The 24,913-nt window shown below is 37.3% G+C and overlaps 2 protein-coding genes and 1 long non-coding RNA gene across 8 annotated transcripts; 1 reads left to right on the top strand and 2 right to left on the bottom strand.

Annotated features, from left to right (window-relative positions):
- Window positions 1-1,066: 1,066 nt before the first annotated feature.
- Window positions 1,067-2,804, bottom strand: LOC137749063 (protein JINGUBANG). Its single transcript, XM_068489246.2, has one exon. The coding sequence runs from the start codon at window positions 2,520-2,522 to the stop codon at window positions 1,263-1,265; it is 1,260 nt and encodes a 419-aa protein (XP_068345347.2). The 5' UTR covers window positions 2,523-2,804; the 3' UTR covers window positions 1,067-1,262.
- A 2,038-nt stretch (window positions 2,805-4,842) lies between these two features.
- LOC137746544 (vacuolar protein sorting-associated protein, putative (DUF1162)) lies at window positions 4,843-24,828 on the top strand. 6 transcript variants are annotated; one of them, XR_015956768.1, is made up of 37 exons: window positions 4,843-5,324; window positions 5,436-5,520; window positions 5,674-7,886; window positions 8,467-8,581; window positions 8,765-9,625; window positions 10,174-10,459; window positions 10,539-10,918; window positions 11,075-11,201; window positions 11,283-11,407; window positions 12,046-12,710; window positions 12,834-12,948; window positions 13,096-13,212; window positions 14,053-14,147; window positions 14,841-14,998; window positions 15,704-15,759; window positions 15,856-16,069; window positions 16,639-17,058; window positions 17,146-17,423; window positions 17,603-17,688; window positions 17,779-17,865; window positions 17,967-18,228; window positions 18,370-18,780; window positions 18,890-18,986; window positions 19,408-19,727; window positions 20,514-20,630; window positions 20,788-20,955; window positions 21,161-21,283; window positions 21,393-21,482; window positions 21,635-21,741; window positions 21,816-21,964; window positions 22,326-22,408; window positions 22,499-22,594; window positions 22,674-22,796; window positions 23,355-23,578; window positions 23,664-23,720; window positions 23,837-23,980; window positions 24,459-24,828. XR_015956768.1 is itself a non-coding variant. In XM_068486562.2 (36 exons), the coding sequence occupies exons 1-36, from the start codon at window positions 5,044-5,046 to the stop codon at window positions 24,786-24,788; spliced, it is 9,468 nt and encodes a 3,155-aa protein (XP_068342663.2). In that variant the 5' UTR covers window positions 4,843-5,043; the 3' UTR covers window positions 24,789-24,828. The 6 variants fall into 6 exon arrangements, 4 of the variants coding, with proteins under 4 accessions (XP_068342663.2, XP_088542003.1, XP_088542009.1 ...); XR_015956769.1 differs by having other exon boundaries at window positions 23,355-23,438; XM_068486562.2 differs by lacking the exon at window positions 23,664-23,720 and having other exon boundaries at window positions 23,355-23,438.
- Window positions 23,917-24,232, bottom strand: LOC148698698 (uncharacterized). The gene is made up of 2 exons (XR_015956773.1): window positions 24,094-24,232; window positions 23,917-24,006 (listed from the first exon to the last, which is right to left on the bottom strand). It is a non-coding gene; the product is annotated as an uncharacterized LOC148698698 (long non-coding RNA).
- Window positions 24,829-24,913: the final 85 nt, after the last annotated feature.

The raw sequence follows: 24,913 nt of genomic DNA on the forward strand, positions 1-24,913 counted from the left end.
AGCATTGCTTACCTTATTATCGTCCTATAAAATTTTCCCTTGAGCTTTAGTGGCCTACGACGGTTGGGAAAACACACCCAATGCACTCTTCCACTTCATCCATCGAGCTTGTATTCTATGGTTGAGATCTTCGTCCAATTCTCCATTCTTTTGCAAGATGTATCGAAGATAACCAAAGCGCTCCCTCTTTGGTACTTCCTAATTTTCAATCCTCACTCCTATCTCATTTGGATCCCCATTCCAACGAACTTGCACTCTATATACTTTGTCTTTGATCTACTTAGCTTCCCGCCAAAGATACATATGCTTAAATGTATTTTCACGAATAATGAGAAGACTTTTGGTGATGATGCACAGTTTAACACGTTTAATTCGTCTTCTTTTTACCAAGGGGAAGCATACCCCAGAATCAAAGAAGGTGTGATGTCTCAATCATCATTATAAAGTAGACAGAAAAAAAATAAGTTGGTTAAGTTTCTCCAAGCCGTCTCTAAATACTTTGCTTGGTGCTTCCATGTTTTCCATGTACAAAATATTTAGCGCAAAAAAGGTTCCTTCATAATTTGTTAACATTTTCCCTAATTCTATCTCCTAATTCGTTGGCTTTCAAAAGTAGTCAGTAAAATACGAAACTTGAATCGTTTATGTGAAAACATGTTAATAACTCTAATTTGACTAGTACACCCCCTAAATTGAGCCAAACAGAGTACAAGGTTGTTGAAGCTTGACTTGAATATATTTACTGTGCTCAACCTTGTTTGCAAAAACTTGAATAGCTCGGCTCACATGTGGGACAAGTAAAATTCGAGCTTTAAACTCAATATGGTATTATAATTTATTCATTTGAACGGAGGAAAATTTGAGCTTAAAACTCGATCGAGCTTAATATTTCTTGCTACTTCTCATAAGTGCTTATCCTCAACCAGATAAAAGAAATTACTTTTATTCTGGTCTTAAGTTTGATTTTTTTTTTCTCTCAAAGTTACTTGTAAAAAAAAATTGATAGAAGTTAAACAACAAATACACTAAATTAATTAACTACGCAAAGAAACTTTTCCCAAGCATATGTATGTAATTTGTGGTGAATATTTGGCATTCCACATGCCTAAAAGCTTTAGGTTTACAAATTACATGATTCAAAATCCACCGTAACTTAGGCATGAACAATATTTGGATCAAGAAAATGGGAGAAGCATGCATGCATGCATAAAATCCCATATATTAATCACACAACAACAATCAGATATTATATCAATCAAACCCTAAAATCTTCTTGAACCCATTTCCCCTCCACGAGAAGCAAAGCTAGGCGCCGAGCTCAACATCGGCACACAATTCCCATCGGACGTGTAGTGCTGGTGCTTCTGGTTTGGCACCATAGGCAGCGCTTGTTCCGAAACCCTCCACATCTTCACCGACTTATCCAAGCTTCCACTATACACGATCCACCTCTTCTCCCCGGATGTCGACTGATCGTGATCTCTCTCCACAGCCAAGCACTTAACCGGCCCCGTATGCCCCGACAGCACCGACAGGCAAATGTGATCCCCGTCGGGGCCTAATCTCCACACGCAAATCCCCATATCGGCGGAGCCACTGAATACTAAGCAACCGGCCGTGGCCAAGCACAGAACAGCAAGTTTGTGGCCTCTCAAAACCCCGCCGTGTTGGAGGTTCTTCTCCCGTTCCCAAAAGTTGACTAGCCCGTCGGACGAGCCACAATATATGATCGAGGCGTCTGTGTTCACAGCTAGGGATGTGATTGCGTATTTCTGCTTTAAGAGCGTTTGTGAGAAGAAGTGCTTAGTACCTTCTCCTTGTAGCTCTTTCCGCCAAATCTTAACCGTTCCATCTGCGGAAGCGGTGAAGACCAACCCATCAAATCCAACAACCAATGCATTCACGGCGTCTTCATGAGCGTTGATCGACTCCAAGCACTTGAAATCGGAAACCCTCCATACCTTAAACGTTTTATCCCACGACGCAGAGTAAAGCAACGTTTGATCTTCGCTCAAGCTCAAGCATGAGATGGAGTCAAAATGCTTGATCCATAGGACTTTGCTCTTGCCTCTCACTTCAACGTAATTACTCGGCTTCATGGAACACTTAATGTAATTCTTCAACGTCGGTAAAGTTCCTATGCGCTTGTGGTTTGCGTTCTTGGAGGACACCTTCCAAACCCTAATTTTCCCGTCTTGATGACCGGTGAAGATCTTCTCCCTCGCTATGATTATCGCTTTAACCAACCCACTGTTCGATTTGAACCCCGAATACTCTTTGTGCTGCTTCCAAATCCGAATGTTCTTGCTATCCGACCCCGTGTACAACAAGTCTCCAGAGGCGGCCAGTGAGTATATGTGACCTTCCTCGCGCACCAACGCGCCTATGAGGACGTTGGGGGAGAAGTTATCGTTAGCCGTATCTGAAGCATTATTATTATCGCCGTTGTTGATATTGTTGTTCATATGAGAAGACCATGGCGACTTATTCAGAGGAGACAAAGCGGCCTCCTCCGCCACCATCGAGTCTGGCTCGTAGCTTGGGGGATCGAATCGAATCGAAAAACCCGAGTTGTCGTGGTCCGGGAAGTTCTTTAACCCGTCGAACTTTTGGCCACGAATGCTGTTCTCTTCGGAGAATATGCGGTTGTCTCTGGACGAGCTTTTGATGGATTACATATAATCGTGAACAAATGAAAGGAATAAAAGAGGGAAAACCAGGTGTTTTTTTTTTTTTTGGAAGAACCAGGTGTTAAGGAGGCCGCAGGCTTTGAAAAGCAGCAACTGCAGGCTGGGAATTTTCCCTTTTTTTTTTAATTTTAATTTTTTATAACTTTTTAGTAAAAAATACAATAAAATTAGATTTTCCCTTGGCAGCCATTGTGGATCATGGGCTGCCCAATCATGTGGCGCCACGTATGATATACCCAACAGAACGGAGATAAAGGTAAAGCTGCAGGTTGGATTGTGACTTGGTCAATGGACCAAAATTGGTCGGCAGGCTTCGTGCTTGGATGATGATTGTGGTAAAGAGATGGATAAAATAGGAAACACAAGAGACTTGATCAAATTATTACCCAAATTTTATGTATTCTCTTATCTTATGTTATTACGTAAGCATTAATTACTATTATCTTGTGTTATTATGTGTGTTTCTGGCTTCAATTAGCTAAGTGTCCAATAAAATCATGAGAAGGGAAAAACAAGAGACTTAATCAAATAAAATGAAGAATCTCATTGATCAGAAATACCATTGTATGATTACATTTTACATATACAAAACTTACGCTCGGAGAAAAAAATTTTGCATCACCTTCTGATGAACTTATAAAAGATAACGCTTCTTCGGCAAAGAAGCCTTACCATGAGACATCATGAAAAATGTTTTCATAGTCATTTTTCAAGCGAACAGACAACAAAACCATAACCAAAGTCAAAAAGAACAACACAACACTAAACAAACTCTTTAGAGGTACAATTCCTCAACCGCAAGACACCTAACCAACATGAAAGATAAACTCACAAGGCAACTCTATTGGTCAAACTCAACACTGTCTAGACACACAAAATAGACATCATACCATCACTTGAAGACCTCGCAATGAAAAACGACCGAAAAAAATGGCTATGAATCCCTCAAACCACTATTATGACCCCTTGAAGGAAATACCACACCACCATCTGATGATCTTGCATCGTTGAAAACAAATCTTGTTATGAGTCCCCTTCAACAAATGTTGAGTTTCCTCATAATCCTTCCTAAGCGCACAAACGACAAAATAACCAACTCATATTTCAATAACAATTGTCGCTTTAAAATTCAAGTTGAGCAGTTTGTTATAACTGCTTAAGAAGCACTCTTCCTAAAAAGGAGAGAGTGACCACAACCTCAACCATAAAGGCACTTCTTGATAAAGCAAGAGTGTGACAACTACTAGAAACATGAAAAGAAAGAGAAAGAAGGATAGCCTCCGACCCCATGGTTGGGCTTGGCGGCGGTAAATTTTTTTCCTTGATTTCTCTCTAAAAAACAAGAGTATTGATTTTTGTATAAGATAAAACTTCCATTTCCCTCTTGGGGATGAGCTCATTCCCTCACTTACAAATCACATATATTCACACTAAATTTCGTACAATCGTAACCCTTAATTTTTTAATTATCATTTGAAGATCATTTGATATATTGGATGACTAAACGATTTCCTATTCGAGTGATTTTTTTGTAAAGATGATCTTCAAATGAAGATTATGAGATTTAAAGTTTCGATTATAAAAATTTTACGATAAAAATCTGTCATTTGCAAGTGGAGGAATAAGAGAAATGCTTTAGTATATTGATGCATGGTAGTAGATTGGCGGGTCAAGGCCCATCATGACGTACATGGATAGTGAAGAAACTTGGGGACCGGTTAAGCTGAATTGAAGTACTTAATACAATCACTTATTGATGATCAGAAATTGTTAAATAGAAGCATGACTAGAGATGCTCCACTACCTGTTTTTTGCTGCCATGTTTAGTTGTTTGCCTCTCGGTAGGCTTTTTTTGTTTGACTTGCATATTTGCCCAGATTAATATAAAGGAAAACTAATAAAAAACGTTTAAAATTTTTGAATTTTAACGATAAAGATAAAATAAAGGGTAAAGTGAATAATATCATAATTGATTTTTTAGTGTAAAAATATGATTTTTAGTTAAAATGAACAGTACCGTGAACTTTTCATTAAAACTTCCAAGTATATAATCCTGTGTTACAAAAAAAAAAAAAAAAAAAAAAAAAAAAAAGGAAAAAATCATGACCTTTAGGTTGATTAAAAAAAATACATAAGTATCTGAAGAATCCCCAAAGCCCAACCGACTACAAGAAAGCAGCTGTCCGATTTTAGTTTCGTTTCCCGCCGATACGCTCGCACCCTTCATCGACAATCTTTCACTTCACCTTATCGCTCCAATAATTTTCCGTTTGTTTCTCGAGAAAATTCCGATTTCTCTAAATAGAAAAACAACGATTAACCCAATCTCCCACCGTCAGAATACCCAATCACAATGTTCCCAAACACCGCAGCGCGACGGAGACTGGCTTCTGTGCTGCGGCCATGGCTCCAGGAAGAGCCCGAACTCGATCTCAAATTAGGGGTTATCAATTCCCACGCGGTCGCCAGGAACCTCCGGTTCGACACTGGGGCTCTCAACGAGCTCTTCGACGAATCGGCCGAGTTTTCCTTCTCAGAGGTCACTGTCGAACACTTGAGCGTTCGGTTCTCGAACTGGCTCGTCCCTGCCTTCTCAATCGAATTTCATGGCGTCAGCGTGGAGCTAGCAGTTCGGTAAGTCACTGCTTCTGCTTTTTCTGCGTTCAATTTTCCTCTTTTTTTATTTTTAATTTCTTTGCATTATTTGGTTTTTGCAAGCTTTATTTTTGGGTTTTTCTTTGATAGGGAGGAGCAAAATTTAAAGCGAAAACCGAGGGAGGAATATGCAGAAGATGTGAAGAAGAAGAAGCTTTCGGAGATAGATCCCGAGGTAGGCATTGTTGTTGCTAAATGCTAATGTTGAATTTCAAGTTTTTTGTTTGTTTGATGTTCTCTATTTTAGTTGGGTGAAAAGTACTTATTTTGCTTACTTGATTGGTGATTCGCAAATGTCAAACCCCGGGAATTTTCGCTTCATTTTCAGGGTAGTGCTTTACATGGTGTTTTTGAAAAGCTTGTGGCCACTTCTACTCCAACAAAAAGTTTTAAAGACACCCTTTGGAATCTCTTACTGAAACACTGTCAACTTCGAGTGCAAGATATCAATGTACAAGTTAAGGTTCCCATCTTAAATGATTCACTTGTTTGTGTGTTCGACGTAAGAGATATCAATGCAGATCCTCAGTATCTTGATCACAGGTGTCTTCTTCGAGGTCTATTTGGTGCACTCTTTCTACCTTTGAAAGAGAGCTCTTTTGTTATAGCAGGCAGTAGTTTTGAGGTGGGGTTCAAGAGAGAAAATCAGCTCAAAAACGTGTTGTTATTGACTGATTTGTGCACTTGCATTAGATTAAATAATTTTCAGCTCGTGGATGTAAATCTTCAATTTCCAGAATTACGTTGTACATTTTCTCCGGATGACATTTATTGGTATTCAGCATTGGGTAAATTGTCATCCCAAGGATCTAGTTCTGCTAGAAATGGTGTCCAACTATGGAAACTAGCTGCAAGAAATATGAACAACTTGACTTCAGGTTCTAGATGGTCGTTGCAAAAATTAGTTGGTCTTGTTTGTTTATGGCTACGTTATGCTAATGCTTACGAGCAGTTATTGTTAGCAATTGGATTTTCTGATGATCACTCATTGAAGAGATCAGCTACTAGAATTTCTCAGGACAAGATGTTTTTGGCTTCTGTAAAGAACCAATGCAAGGTGATTTTTGATATAGAGAAACAGTTGCCGGCTGAAGCCATTGTACAGGCACGGAGAATCGCCCGTCATAGAGCAGCATCAAATGCTCAATCTACCAAAGATAGTTTAAAAAAATCCTCCGTGATTACTCACTTCGACTTCCTTCTCAAGATCCTTCTGGTACTAGCCTGTACCTGGAGAGTTCTGTGCAAGATATTCCACTTTATCATACACTTGTTAACTTTTAGGAAAGTATTGGACGAAGAGCCAGACAATGCAAATTTGGATATTGTTTCTGGAGGTCCGTGTAAAGATTTTTGCTTCATCGTGATCTTTGGAAATGTTCTAATCACTATTTCTCATATAAATGAAGTTCAAATCTCAGTAAATAAACAATTAGAATCACATATTGGAATCTCTTGTTCAGATTTCCTTTCATTTCGTCTTTCAGTTGATTCGCTGTTCTTAAAATATGTAGAAGACATGTGTGAACAGTCTGTACTTGTATCATGTGGGCAGTTGAAGGTTAGATCCTCATCTCTTTCGAAAGCTTCTGTTAGAGAAATCATTTCAAATGGGGAAGAACATTGGAAGGAGAGTAATGATGATTTGAAGAATATTCTGTGGGGTGAGCCAGCACAAACTTTTCCCCTTTCAGAAACTTACGAAACTGCTTATGCTGATCATGCAGAAGGTGCTTGTGCCTCATTTTTGAAAACATTTCTTGGAGACATGTGGTTGAACTGGAAAAGATCCTGCAAAAAATTTGAAAAAAGTGAGATTCAGTACTTTGAAAACCCATTCCTTCTCTGTGAAATTAAAAACTGGACATATCCAGACCTCAAAAACTCAGAGTCTGGGCTTTCGAAGTTGTTTTTGACTATGGGAAAGTTGAATCTAGTTTTGGGATGTCCCGCCATACTATCGGTATCTCTGCTCTTAAAGCAAATACAACATGCTCTATGCTGGACGGAGGACAATGGTCAGTCAGGGGTTCTGCTACATTCTCCAAGAGCTAGTAATGATAGCATTTGCACGCACTATGCTAATAGATTGGAAATGGCATTGGTTAAGATGCTTCCAGAGAAACATGTTCAAATAGGGATATTTGCAGCTGGTCCTCACATCCGTATGTCATTGGGAAAGAGTTTTGGTCGTGGCAGCAAAGACAAAAATCATCAAGTGAGTCAGGAAGATTTTCACCTTGCATTTGATGTGCACAGCATAGAGGCTGCAGTATGGCCAACCTCACAATTTGATCTGGCATCATTTGTTGCACCCTCAGGAGCTGATGATGTAGAAACAAAGTGCCTCAGGTTGGAGAAGCCTCTCGGAGTTGATAAATTTAAATCAGATAATGGAAAGTATCAATCTCAGGGGTCAGTTTCTCTTGGTTTTTATTTACACGTTGATGGTTTAGATGCTTACCTGATCGACTCAGCAGGGAAAAAACAAAGTGACATTTTAGTTCTGAAGCCAATGACTGTGTGGATGTCATCCTTAAGGTAGGATTTTCTTGCTGTGTTTCACTCTATATCTATTCTCCTGGAGGTTTGATAGCTTAATCTCACATGCTATTTTCTCCAATATTTCAGAGAGGTTAAAACGATGGTTGCCTTACTGAAATTTTCAACTTAGTTTTCATTCGATCTATGTTTTCTAAACCCTTGACCCTTCACAGAGAGTAAATTCCTATGGTTTTCGTGAACTTCATTTAGGCTTAATATGTTGCTCATTGGTTTTTAAGAGTATTCTTGTCACATTCTTTATTAGGATGACTTCTTATTTTCAAGTGCATTGAGAATTTTATTGACTGAGTAAATCTTCATATGAGTCTGTCCTCTTTCACTATTCTTTTCACGTTTCCAATTTTTTTGGGAAATGAAAATGCTTTTTTTCTTTTCTTCTCCTTGTTCCTTTTCTGAGCATGTGATTCTAAAGATCATAAGAAATCAGATGCAAAACAGAACCTTCTCTTCCCCCTATTTACTCCCACCCTTCAAACCCAGAACAGAATACAAGTGCATTGCATATTGACAAAATTATCTGTCTCGTCCTGATAGTAAGAATTATTTTATTGTGCAGGGAGTATGCTCATTCATTTAGCACAAATTTTGTTGCTCTCTCAGCAGCTTTCTATGGGACAGCTAAAGGATTCACTATTTTGTCATATACAGATGAGATTTATGTTTTCCTTCAGGTGATTGTGTTTGTCTTCTGCCTATCCAAAATCAATAACTTTTGTTTCGTTTTTTAGGCATGATGTTATTGTTTATTAATACTTTTAATAAATCATTATGATACAGTTTACCCCTGTTGGTGATCTTAATGCACGGCAATTTGATTTGATACCATTTTTGACTGAGAATATTCTCTCTGACAGGTGCTTGCCAATTTATCTTCTGCAATGTCATATTCATTTAGCAGTTTTGCAGCTCTAAGTTACTCGCCTTTTAAGTTTGCAATACAAGAATTTGCTTTTCCTGAATCTGAGAATGTGGAGACAACTGTACATGGAGCTCCCTTCAATTATAGCAGTTTCCTAGTTTCATTTAATGGGTCCTTCAAACTCAAGTCTATCGATATCATTCTTCACAAGTCAAGGATCAGTGGTAATCTGAAGAGTTGTATAGGAACCTCTGATGTTTCAAGTAGCAAAAAGTTAGCTGATCATGACTTGCCTGACTGTGGCATTTGGATATCAATTCACCAAACAACTGCTGATATATCTTCAACAGAAGGAAGAGGGAAAGTTATTTCTTATTTATCAGAAATCCAGTCTATAATTTTTAGATATAAGAATCAAAAAGGAGAAAGTATGGATCATTCTGCACATGGTGATCTACTGCAATCTCTTGATTGCTTATATGAACTCTCACTTTCTAGTTGTGTATTTCATTTATTGCTGCCTCTCTCTCAGAATAACCCATCTTCAGGTAGTGCTAGTAATGCACTTGGTACCTCAACTTCTGTTGGTGAAATAGTGCACGTGGAAAATCTTCCATTCACCACTGATTCTGAAAGCCCAAATGGTCAGAACTGTAGCTTTTTTCAGGAGACAGAATTTGCTTCAAATATTCCACCACCTGATGCAAGTCATTGGTTACTGATAAATGTTACATTGGGTTATATTTATATGGGAAGGTACTCAACAAAGAATGTTATGAACGGAGATCAATTAAACAAGTTTGTGTCTTCAGTTTATGTTGGTGGTGAATTTCAGACAATCTGTTGCGGAATTCAGGTGATAATTTTATTTTCATTTTGTGTGAATTAGAGAGGGATCAATGGTTTTCGTTATACTTTTTGGGTTTAAAAATCTTTAAATACAATTTACTTTTTAACTTTGAAGTAAGTTTCAGTTAAGTGCTTGGATGTCTAATTAAAGCAATCAATTTCTCTAATTTTCCAGTAATGGCAATCAGGTAAATAACATTAGAATTGAAATGATGAAGTTTGTTTCCAGTTGTTAATTGAATTATATTGTCATCATTGAAAATGTGAAAGCTACAGCATCAGATTATTGTTGGGGACTCTTTTTTGGGTCTCAACACAGATAAAAGCAATTTTGTTCTTGTTCTTGACGGTCTTTGATAAAAGCAATTGTGCAGTTTTCATTTTTTTTTTTTTTTTTCACGTCTGCATAGCTAGAGATCTTAGATCTTTGTATTGTAATGGTGATCTTTTCTTTGTGGTGGTTATAGATGGTACATATTTACATGCCTTCCATGCATTCATTTTCTCAATTTAAGTAAGCTTTACATGTAAATGACTCATGATGCTACTGGGCAGGGTGGTTTTCTGTTCCTTGAAATAAAAGCTTTGGCTACCTTCATCAACTGTTTTGCTTCATATCGTCTTTGTTTTGCAAATCTTGTATCTTGTTTACAATCGTCTGATGAACACATTGAAGAAGCTGCAGTTTCTGTGCATATGACCAGACAAAATAATCATTGTATCAACGAATATATGCAAGAGGCTCACTGTACATCTCCACATGCCAAGATCACACAGATGGACGCTTTCATCTTAAATCTATCTCAGTTTTCTTGTGCTCTTTTGATTGAAGACGAAAATGGTATATGCGCTGTTCACCACTGTGTGTCAGATGCACACTTACTACGAATGTGATTTACAAAATGGTTTTATGTTTGCAGGTGGTTTGCAGGAAATTGTTCTTGAGGTTGATGTCCAGTTTAAGTTTCAATTGGAAAACATGAGAAGAAAACTTATATTTGATCTTTCTCGCTTGTCAATACTTTCTAGGGTCTTTCAAGAAATTGTGGAAAATGAAATCCAAATTTCTCATTTTTCTGTTAATGATGCGTGTTCTTCAAGAGGTCCTGGTTCAGAGGATGAGTATTCTGTACCTAATTCCCTGCCTGAGGCATTCCGTCTAAGTCATGTCGTGAAGCATGCAGGTGCTCTCATGTCAGTTGAGATGCCTTTAAGTGATCCTTTGTGCTTGAATGAGGTTTGGGTTGGAAGTGGATCTATTTCAGGTTTCGATATCACAATATCCCTATCTCAAATACAGGTGAGCAAGTCTATACTACTCTGGCTCTTTCTACACGTTTTGAACAACGGGTTCATGCTGCTGTTTCTTTGTCTAGTATTGTTGAACTTGTGATTACCATTAATGTCTTATTTCCAAGTCATGTGCCACTGGGTCTAATCTGCTTTATTTCATTAGGTGCTTTTGTCTATGATTTCATCCTTCTCTGAGGTAACCAAAAAAGAGATGGTCAGTGAATCGGATAGAAGGCACATGTCCAGTGGCGAGGAATTCAAAAACAGTATGGAGACGTTGGTTCCGAACGGTATACATCTTCCCCAAATTTATAAGTCCTCTTGCTTGCAGATTTGAAGGCACTTGATCTAACAAATATTCTGTTCTGTAGGTGCAATAGTGGCAATTCAAGATGTCCATCAGCACATGTATTTTACCGTTGAGGGGGAGAAGAATAAGTACAGTGTGGCGGGTGCAGTTCATTATTCTCTTGTTGGGGAAAGGGCTCTTTTCAGGGTATGATACATTTGGTACTACATGCTTCTAGTGGCTAGACCAAAGATTCAAGATGAATACTAGTGTTCCAAATATAAGGAAAAGGGTATTTAAATAAATAGTTCTAAGTAGCTTTCTGCGTAGTGATATCATTTTGCAGCTGTTTGTTACTAAAATATTTCGTTTTAAATACTGATATCAAATCACACAAATATTTCGTTGTTCCCGTAAAATAACGCTTTGAGGGGCTAACTTGATATCAAATCACATTTTCGGTTGTTCTCTTAAAATGGTACTTTGAGGAGATAACCAGATAATTTATGTGCATTGACTATCAGAATGGATGTTCTGCTGCATGGCTTTTTGGCCTTTATTTGATTTGAATATTTTGGTTCTTTGTTTGAGTTATGTTGTCAAGATACTCTAATATATACTTTCAGAGGTTGAGGTAGCCATTGTGTTATGTTGGAACGAACAAGCCATGTGAATATGAACAACAGAAAATGTATAAGCATGATAAAGCCATTAAGCTATTGTGTTATGTTTTAGTAATTATGACTTTATTTCGTTTTGTACTCGGTCTGTATGACTCTTTGGTTGTATTAATTGATTTCTCTTCTTACCTTCATTGTGTGCCGTCTCTACGGAAACTCATGTAGGTCAAGTATCAAAATCAAGGGAGATGGAAGTCATCAGTTTCATGGTTCTCCTTGATATCATTGTATGCTAAGAATGGCACAGGGGAGCCTTTGCGCTTGAATTACCGTCCAGGATCTGGTTTTGTTGACTTATCTAGCGCTAATGATAATAAGTGGGCACTTTGGAGAGCACTTTCTTGTGAGCCTGAAAATACTGACGGTGACGTTGACTGGGAGCCCAACAATCAATTGGTTCAAAAGACATTTTACCTCTTGAACAAGAAGAATGACTCTGCTGTTGCTTTCGTAGATGGGATTCCAGAGTTTGTTCCCAAGCCTGGAAATCCATTCAAGTTGAAAGTGTTCCATAATGTTTCTGTAGCTCGTGATGTAAAGATGGATAGTTACCTTGGGGAGGCATCTGTAACTGGTCTGCAACATGATGCACTCAGGGATGATGGAAAAACTTCTGCGAGAAGTGGAAAGCTTCCTTGCATTGATATTACCTTTGACAATATTTCTTTGACCGTTTTCCATGAACTTGTAGATACAAAAAACATGTTTCCTCTCCTTCGTGGTTGCATTGACAGAACCAAGCTTACTGTCCAAATTCTCCCTTCTAAAACCAGGGTGATAAGCACGTCAACTGCACTTCTAGATTACTTTGATGCACAAAAACACTTATGGTGAGTTTTTATTCTGAATAAAGTTGAACAGATTCTATTAATTTCTAATGGTTGCTTTTACTCTGTAATACATTTTCCTTTGGTAATGTTTCGATACATGTCTCTATTCTTATGTAAATGCAGGAGAGAGATTCTCCACCCAGTTGAAATATGCATCTTCTATCGTTCTAGCTTCCAGCTTCAGGGATCTGAAGCTGTTTCGCGAGTACCTGTTCATATTCACTGCAGAACTAAAGGGGTTAGGTTCTAGTTTCTTGAATGATCTTGTGATCTTATCATTTAAGGACCCATCAAATATAATTAAAACCAGAGGAGAAGAAGAAAGCACTTTTTTTCTCATATATATCCTCTATCGTAACGAAGTTTTGTTATTTCCTATTCACAGTTGAATGTATCCCTATCCGAGCTTTCAATGGACATACTTCTCTTTGTAATCGGGAAATTACATTTAGCTGGTCCTTATTCAGTGAAAAGTACTAAAATTTGGGCCAATTGCTGCAAGGTTTGCTACCCTGTTATGTAATCAATCTATGAAGCATCAAATATTGTACTTTCATGGAAAATATTGTGTATGTAGCAAATATTCTCTTGACGTCAATATGTTTCCCAGGGATTTTGATAGCACAACCTTAATTAACCATGAATCTTTGCATGCATATGCAACCATGCATAACCTGGTTTCTATGCCTATCATCTGTCTTGTGAGAGTGAAATTCTAGTTTATCAATATGTTAAAGTAGCCTGTATATTCATTTGTCTAATATTTTTACTACATTCCATGAATTTCCACCGGCCTTTATAGCTGTACCACCAATGAGTTCCAGTGGACCCCAATGGATACTCTTCTGGTGAATTGCTATTAAAGCTCTTCTGCTTTTGTGGATAATTGATCAACCTTATTGTTCATGAGTTTATATAAAATTCTAATTACTAGTGATAAGAAATAGGGTGGGTCTGAAATGAATTTAAATATTGATATTGTATTCTCCTACTTAGTATGTATAATTTTAGATGTCTAGATAAATCTGTGTTTTACAATTATTTCTCCGGAACTACAGACTTCATAAGTTCATGCAACCTTTGGGGGGCACCTTTTGAAAACTTATTAATGGAATATGTGCTGCTATAGGTGCCTGGTGCTACATCTAGCTGGTCCTTTATATGTATTTTTGGTTTACATTTTATAGTAGAATGTGGAAGGAGTTATTGCACTAAACTATTGTTGTCTCCACAATACAATATCTTGTTAAGGTTGCAATATTGGTGGACTTTTTCTCTTCATTATTTCCACCCACCCCCCCACAAATTTGTGGCTTTTATAACAAATTCTCTACAATGACAGGTGGTGAACCAGTCAGGATTGAACCTTCTATGTCACTTCTTTGACAAGCAAAGTGTAACAGTTTCCAAAAGGCAGTCTGCGTCCATTATTTTAAGGTAGCTTATTGTAATACTGAATTTTACAAATCCACATTGTCAAGACCGGGTCAGATGAAATATCTTAACATAACTTTCCATTTTTTGTAATAAAAGTGTACCTTGTTTTGAGCTCTACAGTTTATGATGGTTTATGTGAAACTTGGCAGTTATGTTCATTAATGTTGCTTTAGCATTCTTAAGGCATGTGAAACTGAACGTGTGAAGTTTGCTTTCAGTATGCTAGACATCAATGTTAAGTTTGCCCTGATGTCTTGAATGAAGGCAAATTCAAGTAATAGGCATGCATGCTAAGTAGGTTATCATATGAGCTTGATTACCTTTTAATTAGCATTAAGAAACTGTGTAATTTGGAATTGATTTGAATTGACTCAATAAATCATTTATTTGACTAGGATATTTCATGGTTTAAGAAATTTTGAAGTTTTTTGTTCCGCATTTTCAGAGTAACAGGTTCATTTATCAAAACTTCTATCTCTTGTTGGTTAGTCTTAAAGTTAGCATTGTAGGATCTTTATGTGCATTCTCTCTCTTGGTTGGTGGGGAAGGGTTTTATGTGTTTTGGGTTGACGTTATTGAACTGGTTTTCATGCTTTCTCATGCATTTGCTTGAATTTTCTTCTATTTTTATTAATCAAGTTTGCTTTTCTTATCAAAAAGGAAAATGACTGATCTTAATTATTGCTTAACCAGAAGGTGCTCTGATTTGGAAAACAAACCTTCAGAAATTGCGTCAGTTGCATCAATCCAACTCGCTGATCCTAATAGATCTTTTATGACTAAATCAATTGAGGTCTCTCTTTTAGATGCTCGAGTACTTGCTTCGAGAACACGCATAACATCACTTCAGGGTATGCTCTATTTTCTCTAATAAGTATTGTGACTTTTCCCCTGTTCTTTGAATATAAAGAGCTTTGATTATTATAATCAGCCTATGGTCACAACCTCATTCTCTCTGTTATCTTCGTAAAAGGAATAAAAAAAAATTCTCTTTTTCCTTTCACTTGTCCAAATGGTTATAGAGTTGGATCCTAAAGTCGAATGAATTGTAAAGGTGGAATTATTCATAGTGGATTGAGGGTGAAGTGAAGTATGCTTCCAAAGTGATCGAAATGTAGGAATGTGAATTTTAAAACAAACAGTTATTTGTCAATGTCAAACATGTAGTTGACAAAAAAAAAATGTCATACATGTAGGATATGGATATGCACTCTTGTGCATGCTTTTATTTGACCTGTATGCATTGTAGACAGAAATTAGTATGGCTAAGTTTTTAATAGCCAATTCAGCCGAGAAGTACTTTAATAGCTGATTCAGCCGAGAAGTTAGCCAAGGTCAAACTAACCGAACGAGTTAGGAGCCTAATTGACCTCCTTTTACTTCTGTTCCAACTAACTAATTTTTCAATGTTACTTTGCTAGTTTCTTTTTTAAATTCAATTAAGTGTTGAAAAAGATAGAAACAGTTCAATTGAACTGAATAACAAATTATTCAGTTTTAAAGGTCGTCGAGTTTGGATTAATATTTCCTTTTTTTATTTTTTTGTTCTTCGACAGATTCAAGAACTTACCCTGGGCCATTTGTTGTTGTTGATGTTTCAAGGAAGTCCGAGGTATTAATATCCATTGCTCTGCTCTGTATATACATAATAGAGATGCTCTACTATTCAGATTACTTTCATTGTTATTAATTTTCTGTTTGTTTGTAGGATGGGTTGTCAATTGTTATTTCTCCTCTGACAAGAATACATAATGAAACCGGACTGCCTGTAAAGCTACGATTTCGACGAGCTCAGCAGAAGGAAGATGAGTTTGCTTCTGAGGTGCTAAATGTGGGTGATACAGTTGATGACTCCGTGGCCATGTTTGGTGCTATAAATCTGTCTGGTGGAGAAAAAAAGGCACTGATGTCTTTAGCTGTTGGTATGCGTTCTCAACACCATTTTTTTCAATTAAATCATAATCTCAATTTCTATTGACTTCAGTCCATGCGTAATATATCTCTTAACGTGATCAATCAGTTCGGACAACTTATTATTTGTGCATCACTTTAAAGTCATAGGTAGTGTTTTTTGACTCTATGCATCTGTGTTGATTTTCATCTCATCTATGGGCATTTGCACAATTCTGTCTACTGTATATATCCTGTAAAGCCTCCCACTAAACTGAGGAAAGTAAAGGATAACCCTGGTAATCGGAATGTGAATTTATCTAGAAACTTAGGCTTCTGCGAGGCTGATCACAGTGTTGTTCTGTTATTGCTGTCAATAGCTGTAGAGACGTGTCAAGCCTGATGCCAAGAGAGAGATTTAGTCTGTTTCTGGTTGCTAAAAGTATATATAGACGTGTTCACCTACCAAGGGCATAACAATGTTGTCTTGCTTATAAAGAAAAACTAGGACATGCTATCCTTTGTTTCATTTTTCTCATTATCCTGTTTGCTGTTTGCTGTTTGCTTATCTTCTGAAACCTTAATGGTGACTGTTATGCAGGTGACTTCTTGTTGTCTTTTAGACCTGAAATTTCAGATGGGTTAATGAATTCCAAGAATCCACTCATAGTGGAATGGTCAGATGATCTTAAAGGTGGAAAGGCAGTCCGTCTCTCTGGAATTTTTGATAGATTAAGTTACAGAGTGCGGAATGCTTTGTTTACTGAATCGGTGAAATGTTCCTTCAGCACTGCATATTGTATCCTTAAATCTGAAGGGTCCAGCATTTCCAACATGCATTTTCTAGTTCAGAGTATTGGGAGAAGTGTTCCTGTTGTAGAACCTAATAGGTCTACGGATGGTCTTGAAAATAGCAAATTACCAGTTGCACTGCAAGAGCAAAAGGATATTTATCTTCTTCCTACCGTACGTGTATCCAATTTGTTGCACACTGAGATACATGTTTTCTTAAGTGAATCAGGTAAGCAAAAGGAATCTGCTGGTATCATCATCTGTTTATTTTATTTTATTTGACAGTTTCTAAGTCAAATTGTTTGTCCCATTGCAGATCGATGTTCCACTACCGGGTCTGACAACAACAGAAATCAATCAACTGTGTCATGTGGTTCGACGGTTGACTTTTATGCGAATCCATCCATAATTTACTTTACTGTTACTTTGACTGCTTATAATACAAGCTGCAAACCAGTGAACAGCAGTGATTGGGTAAAAAAGTTACGGAAGCAGAAGAGCGATGTCCCTTGTTTGGACATTGATCTGGAATTTGGTGGGGGAAAACATTTTGCTTCCTTAAGATTGTCTCGAGGGAACAGGGGCACACTAGAGGTTAGTTCTGCTATGGCTTCCAGTTTCTACCATATTCTTCATGTATATCTAGACAAAAGATGCCTAAAGCACATTTTGGATTTTTTTCTAGTTCTGCATGCTGAACGAGTTCTGCCAAAACATGGCTAATTATTTTAGTTCTATATCTTGTTGGATTTAGTCTCTTTATCCATTTGCAGGCTGCTATTTTCACGTCATATTCCCTGAGAAATGATACAGAGTTTACCCTTTATTTCTTTGCCCCTAATAAGAAGCCTCTTTCTAGGTATTCCTTCTGTCCATTAATATTGAAAAGTATTAAGCACCGCGCCTACTGCCATATCTTGCCTATTTGATAGCCATAAACTATGTACAGGGATGAAGTTGAGAACCATGGTTCTAGCATTCCTCCAGAGGTGGGATTATATTTGCCTCCAAAGTCAATTGGATCGTGGTTTTTACGGTGAGAAAAATTATTTCTTAGGAATTTTTCTTTAGTTGCATGATTTTTACAGGTCTTCATGTTATTGCCTTACGGGCATCATATGTACCCTCTGTTTCCAGACCCAACAAAGTGTCTCTCAAATTTCTGAAAGATAATGCATCAGAGACACTGATCGACCTGGATGCTTTATCGGGCCTTGCGGAAGTAAGCTTGGAAGTGGAGGACGGATCTGGAGTCAAATATATTACAAAGCTTGGGGTTTCCACAGGACCACCTTTGAGTAAAGTGGTCGTTCCATCACAAATAGTAACGATGGTCCCAAGACATGTTGTAGTTAATGAATCAGAAGAAAGTATCCAAGTTCGTCAATGTTATTTACAGGTTTGCTCTCAATGTTATATTTTGGAGGTTCCTTTTCGTTTATTTTAACACATCTTTATTTATTGATTTGTTTTTTATTCATGCATTTTAGTGTTTATTTTTTCATTGTGTTCTGAAGTTCTTCATTTCTAATTGGAAAAGGATGACTCAGTAGGCATGATCCTCATAAGCAGTAAGCAGAGGGCAGCTCTCCAGCTTCGGGATGGATTGAGCAAGAAGAGAGAGTTCGGTTTATTTGAGCATATTATGAAGAAGCACAGAAAAGTTAATGAAGATTCACTAATATATCTCCAGTTTCGGTTGCATGAGTCTGAATTAGGTTGGTCAGGACCAATATGCATTGCTTCTCTGGGAAGATTTTTCCTCAAATTCAAAAAGCCTTGTATGGACCAAGTGACAGCAGTAGAAAGCAATGTAACAGAATTTGCTGCTGTTCATGTTGTGGAAGAAGGTTCTTCTCTTGTGTTACGCTTCCATAAACCTCCAAACGTCAGTCTACCATATCGAATAGAGAATCGCTTGTGTGATGTATCTGTAACTTACTACCAGAAGGTTCTGCTGTGCTACTTTTCTTTATTTCTCAACTGCTGATTTTTTAGATACGGATTGTGACCATGACTTGTGTGCTAATTTGCACTTTCTGTTACTTGACTTTTTCCAGGATTCATTGGAGCCTGAGATTCTTGGATCTGAAAGTGGTACCGATTATGTCTGGGATGATTCGACTCTCCCTCATAAGTTGGTTGTCAGAATCAATGGTAGCCCCTGATCTCTTATTTTGCTGTATAAGTACTTCAAAGTAAATTCCTTAGATTAAAGTAATAATTTTATTCTCAAAAAAAAAAAAAATAATAATAATAATAACTTTGATTGGTAGTTTATGTCAACATGGAGGCGATAAAGCTTGCAACTTACTTATTAGCACATCTTTGTTACAGTAAAGAGTCCAAAGACCTATCTTCTCATTCATTTCAAGATCTCATATGTTTCTTATATGCTTTGGGTGCTGAATTATGGCTTGGAAGTAAGGTTTTTAATAAATCAACACCCATGTGCAAAAAGTGCGCAATACTGAAAGTACCATTGTAGATTATCCATAAGATATGATGATTTTTCGTCACTGTCAAGGTTATTGGTAGTTGAATGAGTGGCTTAATGGGCTACTGATTTTTCTTGTAGATAGTCTTCCGCTACGTGAAATTAACTTGGATAAGGTGAGGGCATGGAAGCCTTTCTACAAACCAAGGCAACAGAGTGGGTTGGCATCTCATTTACCATTGGGCAAGAGATCAGGAGACCAGGGAATTGATTTTGGTGAGTTAAATGCCAGGGAGATGATGAAGGTGGGGTATGAAGTATATGCAGACGGTCCAACTAGAGTTTTAAGATTTTGTGAGATTTCCAGGAGCCACAAGGGCGATAAATCATTTCATTCATGTCAGAAAATTCAACTAAGAGTTCCTCAATTTACAATCCACCTACTTGAACAGGAAAAAAAGGTAAGTGAAAGAGTTATCTTGAACACTTAGGTCACCATGCTGTTATCCTGCTTTGTTTTTTGATATTTTATGCAACCTCCTGGCCAGATCCTTTTATTTTGTCTGCATTTGCACTAAGTGGAGAGTTACTAATTGTCTTTATCACAAGATATTAGATCTCAGGGGTAGGATTCCTGAAGGTTATATTTTTTATTTGTTGCAGTTGTGTTATAATGAAAATCTGTATTTTGTAATGGGATTCAGACCTCCGTTGTTGTTTGTCGTTCATGGTTGGGCTCAACCATTCAACATATAATTTTAATATATTTAAATTTCTATTTCACTTGAAACATAAACTTCTGTTGCTGACTTTGTGCTTCAGTTCTTATTTCTTGTACTGGAACCCATTAATCATTGAAAAATTTAAACCTCACTTACACCTGGAGGAAAAAAAATTGAATGCCTTGATATTGACTTCTAGTGGATGTATGCGTATGGAGGCTAGGATGCAGTAGGTGTGATTTTGTTATTTTTATTTTACTTGACAATGTTCAAGTTGCTTTTATTATGCTTTTATTATTAAGAATTTACTTCAATCACGAGCTTTTCATATGAATGACAGTGAATAGCCATTGTTGATGAAAATTGTTTTTATTTTATTTGACAATTTTCAAGTTGCCTATGGTCTTGCCGTTTGAGTTTACATCATTGTTTTACGGAGAGAGTATTTATTACTGCTGGCATGGTGTCAGATTTCTATACAATGTTATTCTACTGAATACTTTATTTGGTTATTTGATTCTGAAGGATGGAGATGAAACGGAACCTTCAGCTTATACACCAATCATAGCTGCAAGAATTGGGAATATTAACTTTGATTCTCTCTTTACTTATGAGCAAAAGTTCTGCCAGATCTGTGTACAGGTATTATTATTATATATATGCTTGTTGCCTTACTGAGAGTCAGTGAACTTTACATGTCAGTTGTCTTCTGTTCTTTTCTTGTCGAGGAGGGTCTTAGTACAATGCTTGTTCATTTTATTTTAAATAACCTTTTGGTGCATTCTTGAATTTGATGCAGTCACTTAATCTGGAGCACAAGTGGGTGGGAGCTCCTTTTGCGGCAATGCTTCGTAGACATGAGTTAGACTACAATGATTCAAATGACTGTGTACTCAAAATTGTTGTTGTCTTCCTTTCAACTAGCTCCAATGTCGTACAAGTTAAATACTCATCTATTGCTCTGCAGGTAAATCACCGCTTAGACCTAATACTTTATGTTAATATGTTTTTCTCCCCTTCTTGTGCCTTTGTATATGTCTTTTCTTTCTTTCCTTTTGTGGTGTTTGCTTATATAAATGTTAGCTTGTGGCCTATAGATTTCATAGTATTGTGTCCACTACTGCATAGGCTGTTGCAGCTTTGAATTTATGACTTGGTCTTGTCTTCCACAGCCAATGGATTTAAATCTTGACGAGGAGACATTGATGAAACTCGTACCATTTTGGAGAACATCTCTTAGTGATTCGAAGAGTGGGCAATATTATTTTGACCATCTTGAGATCCACCCAATAAAGGTTAGATGCTTTTCATTATATTTCCCTAGAAATTGTCTTAATTATACTTATAATTGGTCATCCCGAGTTACTGCACTCTCTGGGAACTGAGTTTGTATGCCCTTTTTAGATTTATGCCAACTTTCTTCCTGGGGACTCATATTCAAGTTATAGCTCAGCCGAAGAGACTCTGAGGTCCTTACTGCACAGTGTAGTAAAGGTGACACAAGATGGACCTCTTCTTTTGTTGGACCTTCAATGCTTAGTTCACTTTTTTTTTTCTTTTTCTTTTTTTTTTTTATTTTAATTTTAATTTTTTTTTTTTTTATACAGAATTTCACCATTTATTACCTTATTCTTGTAATTCATTAGGTCCCTGCAATAAAGAATAAGGTTGTAGAGCTCAACGGCATTATGATCACTCATGCTTTGATAACGATGCGTGAATTAGTTATCAAATGTGCACAACATTATTCATGGTAAACTTGTCATATAGACCGTCTTATTTGTGATTCTTGTATGTTCATTTCTGAGCGCTTATTTGATTATCTAGGTATGGCATGAGGGCTGTCTATATTGCAAAAGGAAGTCCATTGCTTCCACCAGATTTTGTGTCGATTTTTGATGATCTGGCGTCATCCTCTCTTGATGTGTTTTTTGATCCTTCTCGTGGGTTAAAGAATCTCCCAGGTTTGACGTTAGGTATGCTTTTCACACTTTCTTTTTTTCATTCTTCCTCTTTTCCTTCTGTTTAACTTTTCCTCATTTCATTGATAATATTTTTTTTTTAACAAAAAACTAAAATTTTTTACAAGCAAAATCAATGAAAAACTGTGGACAAGTACTCCTAAAAAATATACAAACCATAACAATAACCCAGCTTAGTAATTCCAAGTCGTTACCATCTTTTTTTCTTTTCTTTTCCCGTCTGTGTTATCTTGTAATTCCATATTCATATGGTCAGATCTTTCAGATAACGATGTATGGTCCTGACTGTGAAGTGTCGTTCTGTTTTATCTCTGACTTGAAATATGTTTTTTGCTTCTTTGGCTGTATGTGTCAGGCACGTTCAAATTAATCAGTAAATGTATTGATGGTAAAGGGTTCTCAGGGACAAAACGCTATTTTGGTGATCTAGGAAAATCTGTAAGTGATATTTACTTTTTGTTAAAAATATGTTTGTGAGTTTCGGGACATATCCAACCCATAACTATCAATTTTGTGGTGGCTTTGCAGTTGAGAACAGCTGGGACGAATGTACTCTTTGCTGCAGTCACAGAGATATCAGACTCTGTTTTGAAGGGTGCAGAAGCAAGTGGTTTCAACGGAGTGGTAGGATTATTCTTATTACATTACTAGCTGCATATGTACTGTTGGAACCTTTTACATTTTGACTGTCATGTATTTCAAGGTGACTGGCTTTCACCAAGGAATACTGAAATTGGCTATGGAGCCATCACTACTGGGGACTGCGTTGATGGAAGGTGGCCCAGATAGAAAGATTAAGCTTGACCGGAGTCCTGCGGCTGATGAGGTAATATGCTTTTCATGCTCTTCTGGTAAGACCGTAAGAGTTCTAACAGTATATTTGGGGCACCTTCGTATTTCATTGTGTGGCAAGCTTTCAGGCTGCATAGCTTCTGTGTTTTAGGGCACAAATGTTATGACTTGAGCTCACTAACGGACACAAGGGTGGCAATGCCTATGGCTTAAGTACCTAGTTTGTCATTAAAAATGAGGTTAAGACACAAACCCAATTTCAATAGAGAGAAGTAGAACAAGTTCAGTTGATTACAATAGAATCACTTTATCAAAAATGGTAATGATTGATTGCTATTACTTAATGTAAATTGTAATTTGATGACAGCCTTGCCATATTCCTTCCCTTGCCTTTGTTTCCGCCTCTTAACAGTGTGGTCTGAAATTAGTAACTTAGTGAAATTGCACAAGACTGACAAAATATACCACGAACCATTCTTAGAATGAAACATTGAGGCACGTCTTTAGGGACTGAATGCCCATATCGTGGTGTCTTTATTTGTTTGGTCCTTCGAAGATTGCTCACCTATTGATTTTTTTTGGATTACTGCAGTTATATATTGAAGGATACTTACAAGCCATGTTGGACACTGTGTATCGACAGGAGTATCTGAGAGTCAGGGTCATTGACAATCAGGTAGTCTTAAAAGAAATTAGAAAGTTTGTCATAGATAAGACTCATTTCGTTTATGTTTTCATTCTTGATTGGAACTTATCGCTCTGGATAGTGACTGAGTTCATACATTGTATGGAAGAGTTGCATGGAATCTTCATCTGGTAATGATGTCAGTCTGTATGCTTGAAGTCTAACAACAGAAAGCATGTCTAATGGGAAATCTTACGTGAATTTTCTTAAATTTAGGCGATGTTTCATTGCCAGAAAATGTCAGCCTGTACGCTTGAAGTCTAACAACAGAAAGCATGTCTAATGGGAAATCTTACGTGAATTTTCTTAAATTTAGGCGATGTTTCATTGCCAGAAAATGTTCTGATTGAGATTCTAATAGTTTTGTGTGTGTGTGTGTGTGTGTTTAGGTTTACCTCAAAAACCTACCCCCAAACAGTTCCCTCATAGAGGAGATTATGGATCGGGTGAAGGGGTTTCTTGTGAGCAAGGCATTGCTAAAAGGAGATCCTTCAGCAGCATCTCGCCCGCTGAGTCGTCTTCGAGGTGAAAATGTAAGTGGATCCCCTTCCTTCACAACCTTTATTTCTTTGTTATGATTTTTGTAATTAGTCAGAAAATAAGTGCTTTTGATATTAAACGTACTAACATTGTACTCACACCTTACCCATGTTGTCTTGTGTCTGTAACACAAATGGCTCATGATCCTTCTAATTTTTCGACTTTTTATCATTCCACGTGCATTAACTTGAACTAGATAAGTTGCATATCTCAGTATCCGGGGATGTAACAGAAGATGTTCCGAGTCTGTAAATTGCATTATTATTTCTTCCCGCTTCGAGTTTTTTAGTCCATGGAAGAACGTGTGGATATCCCGATATGAACTAAAACCGGTTTTGCTTATTTCTGTTCCGCATTAGTTTTTCCTTGGCTGTCAATAGTTTTTGGAAGATAAATATCATGCAGTAACTTCACTTTCTGCATTTCACCCATCAACCATTACAAGTAACTAAAAGAGAAACTTTACAACAGGAATGGAGACTCGGACCAACGGTGCTTACGTTGTGCGAGCACCTGTTCGTAAGCTTCGCCATCCGGTTGCTGAGGAAGCAAGCAAACAAGTTCATCTCCAACATCAAGTGGAAATCCGAAGACAACAATCCTAGTGCAGTTGTCCCAGCAAGCCAACCACCCAAGTTTGTTGCCGGCCTCAAATGGGGCGTCGGCAAGTTTGTTCTGTCAGGGATTGTAGCATATGTAGACGGTCGGTTGTGTCGCTGTATCCCTAACCCTGTGGCTCGCCGCATCGTCAGCGGCTTTCTGTTGACTTTCCTTGACAACAATAACCATAACAATCCATGAAATATCCACGTGGGTTTAAATATAGTTTTTTTTTACCGCATGGACCATTTATCCGATGAGGTCTTTGTTTTCTTTACACATAGTTACTATTTTTTTTTAAGTATAATCTAAATTAAAGTTGGTCA

This window comes from Pyrus communis, chromosome 2, assembly GCF_041283825.1.
Source record: "Pyrus communis isolate YQ-2024b chromosome 2, ASM4128382v1, whole genome shotgun sequence".
In the NCBI taxonomy this organism is placed as follows: domain Eukaryota; kingdom Viridiplantae; phylum Streptophyta; class Magnoliopsida; order Rosales; family Rosaceae; genus Pyrus; species Pyrus communis.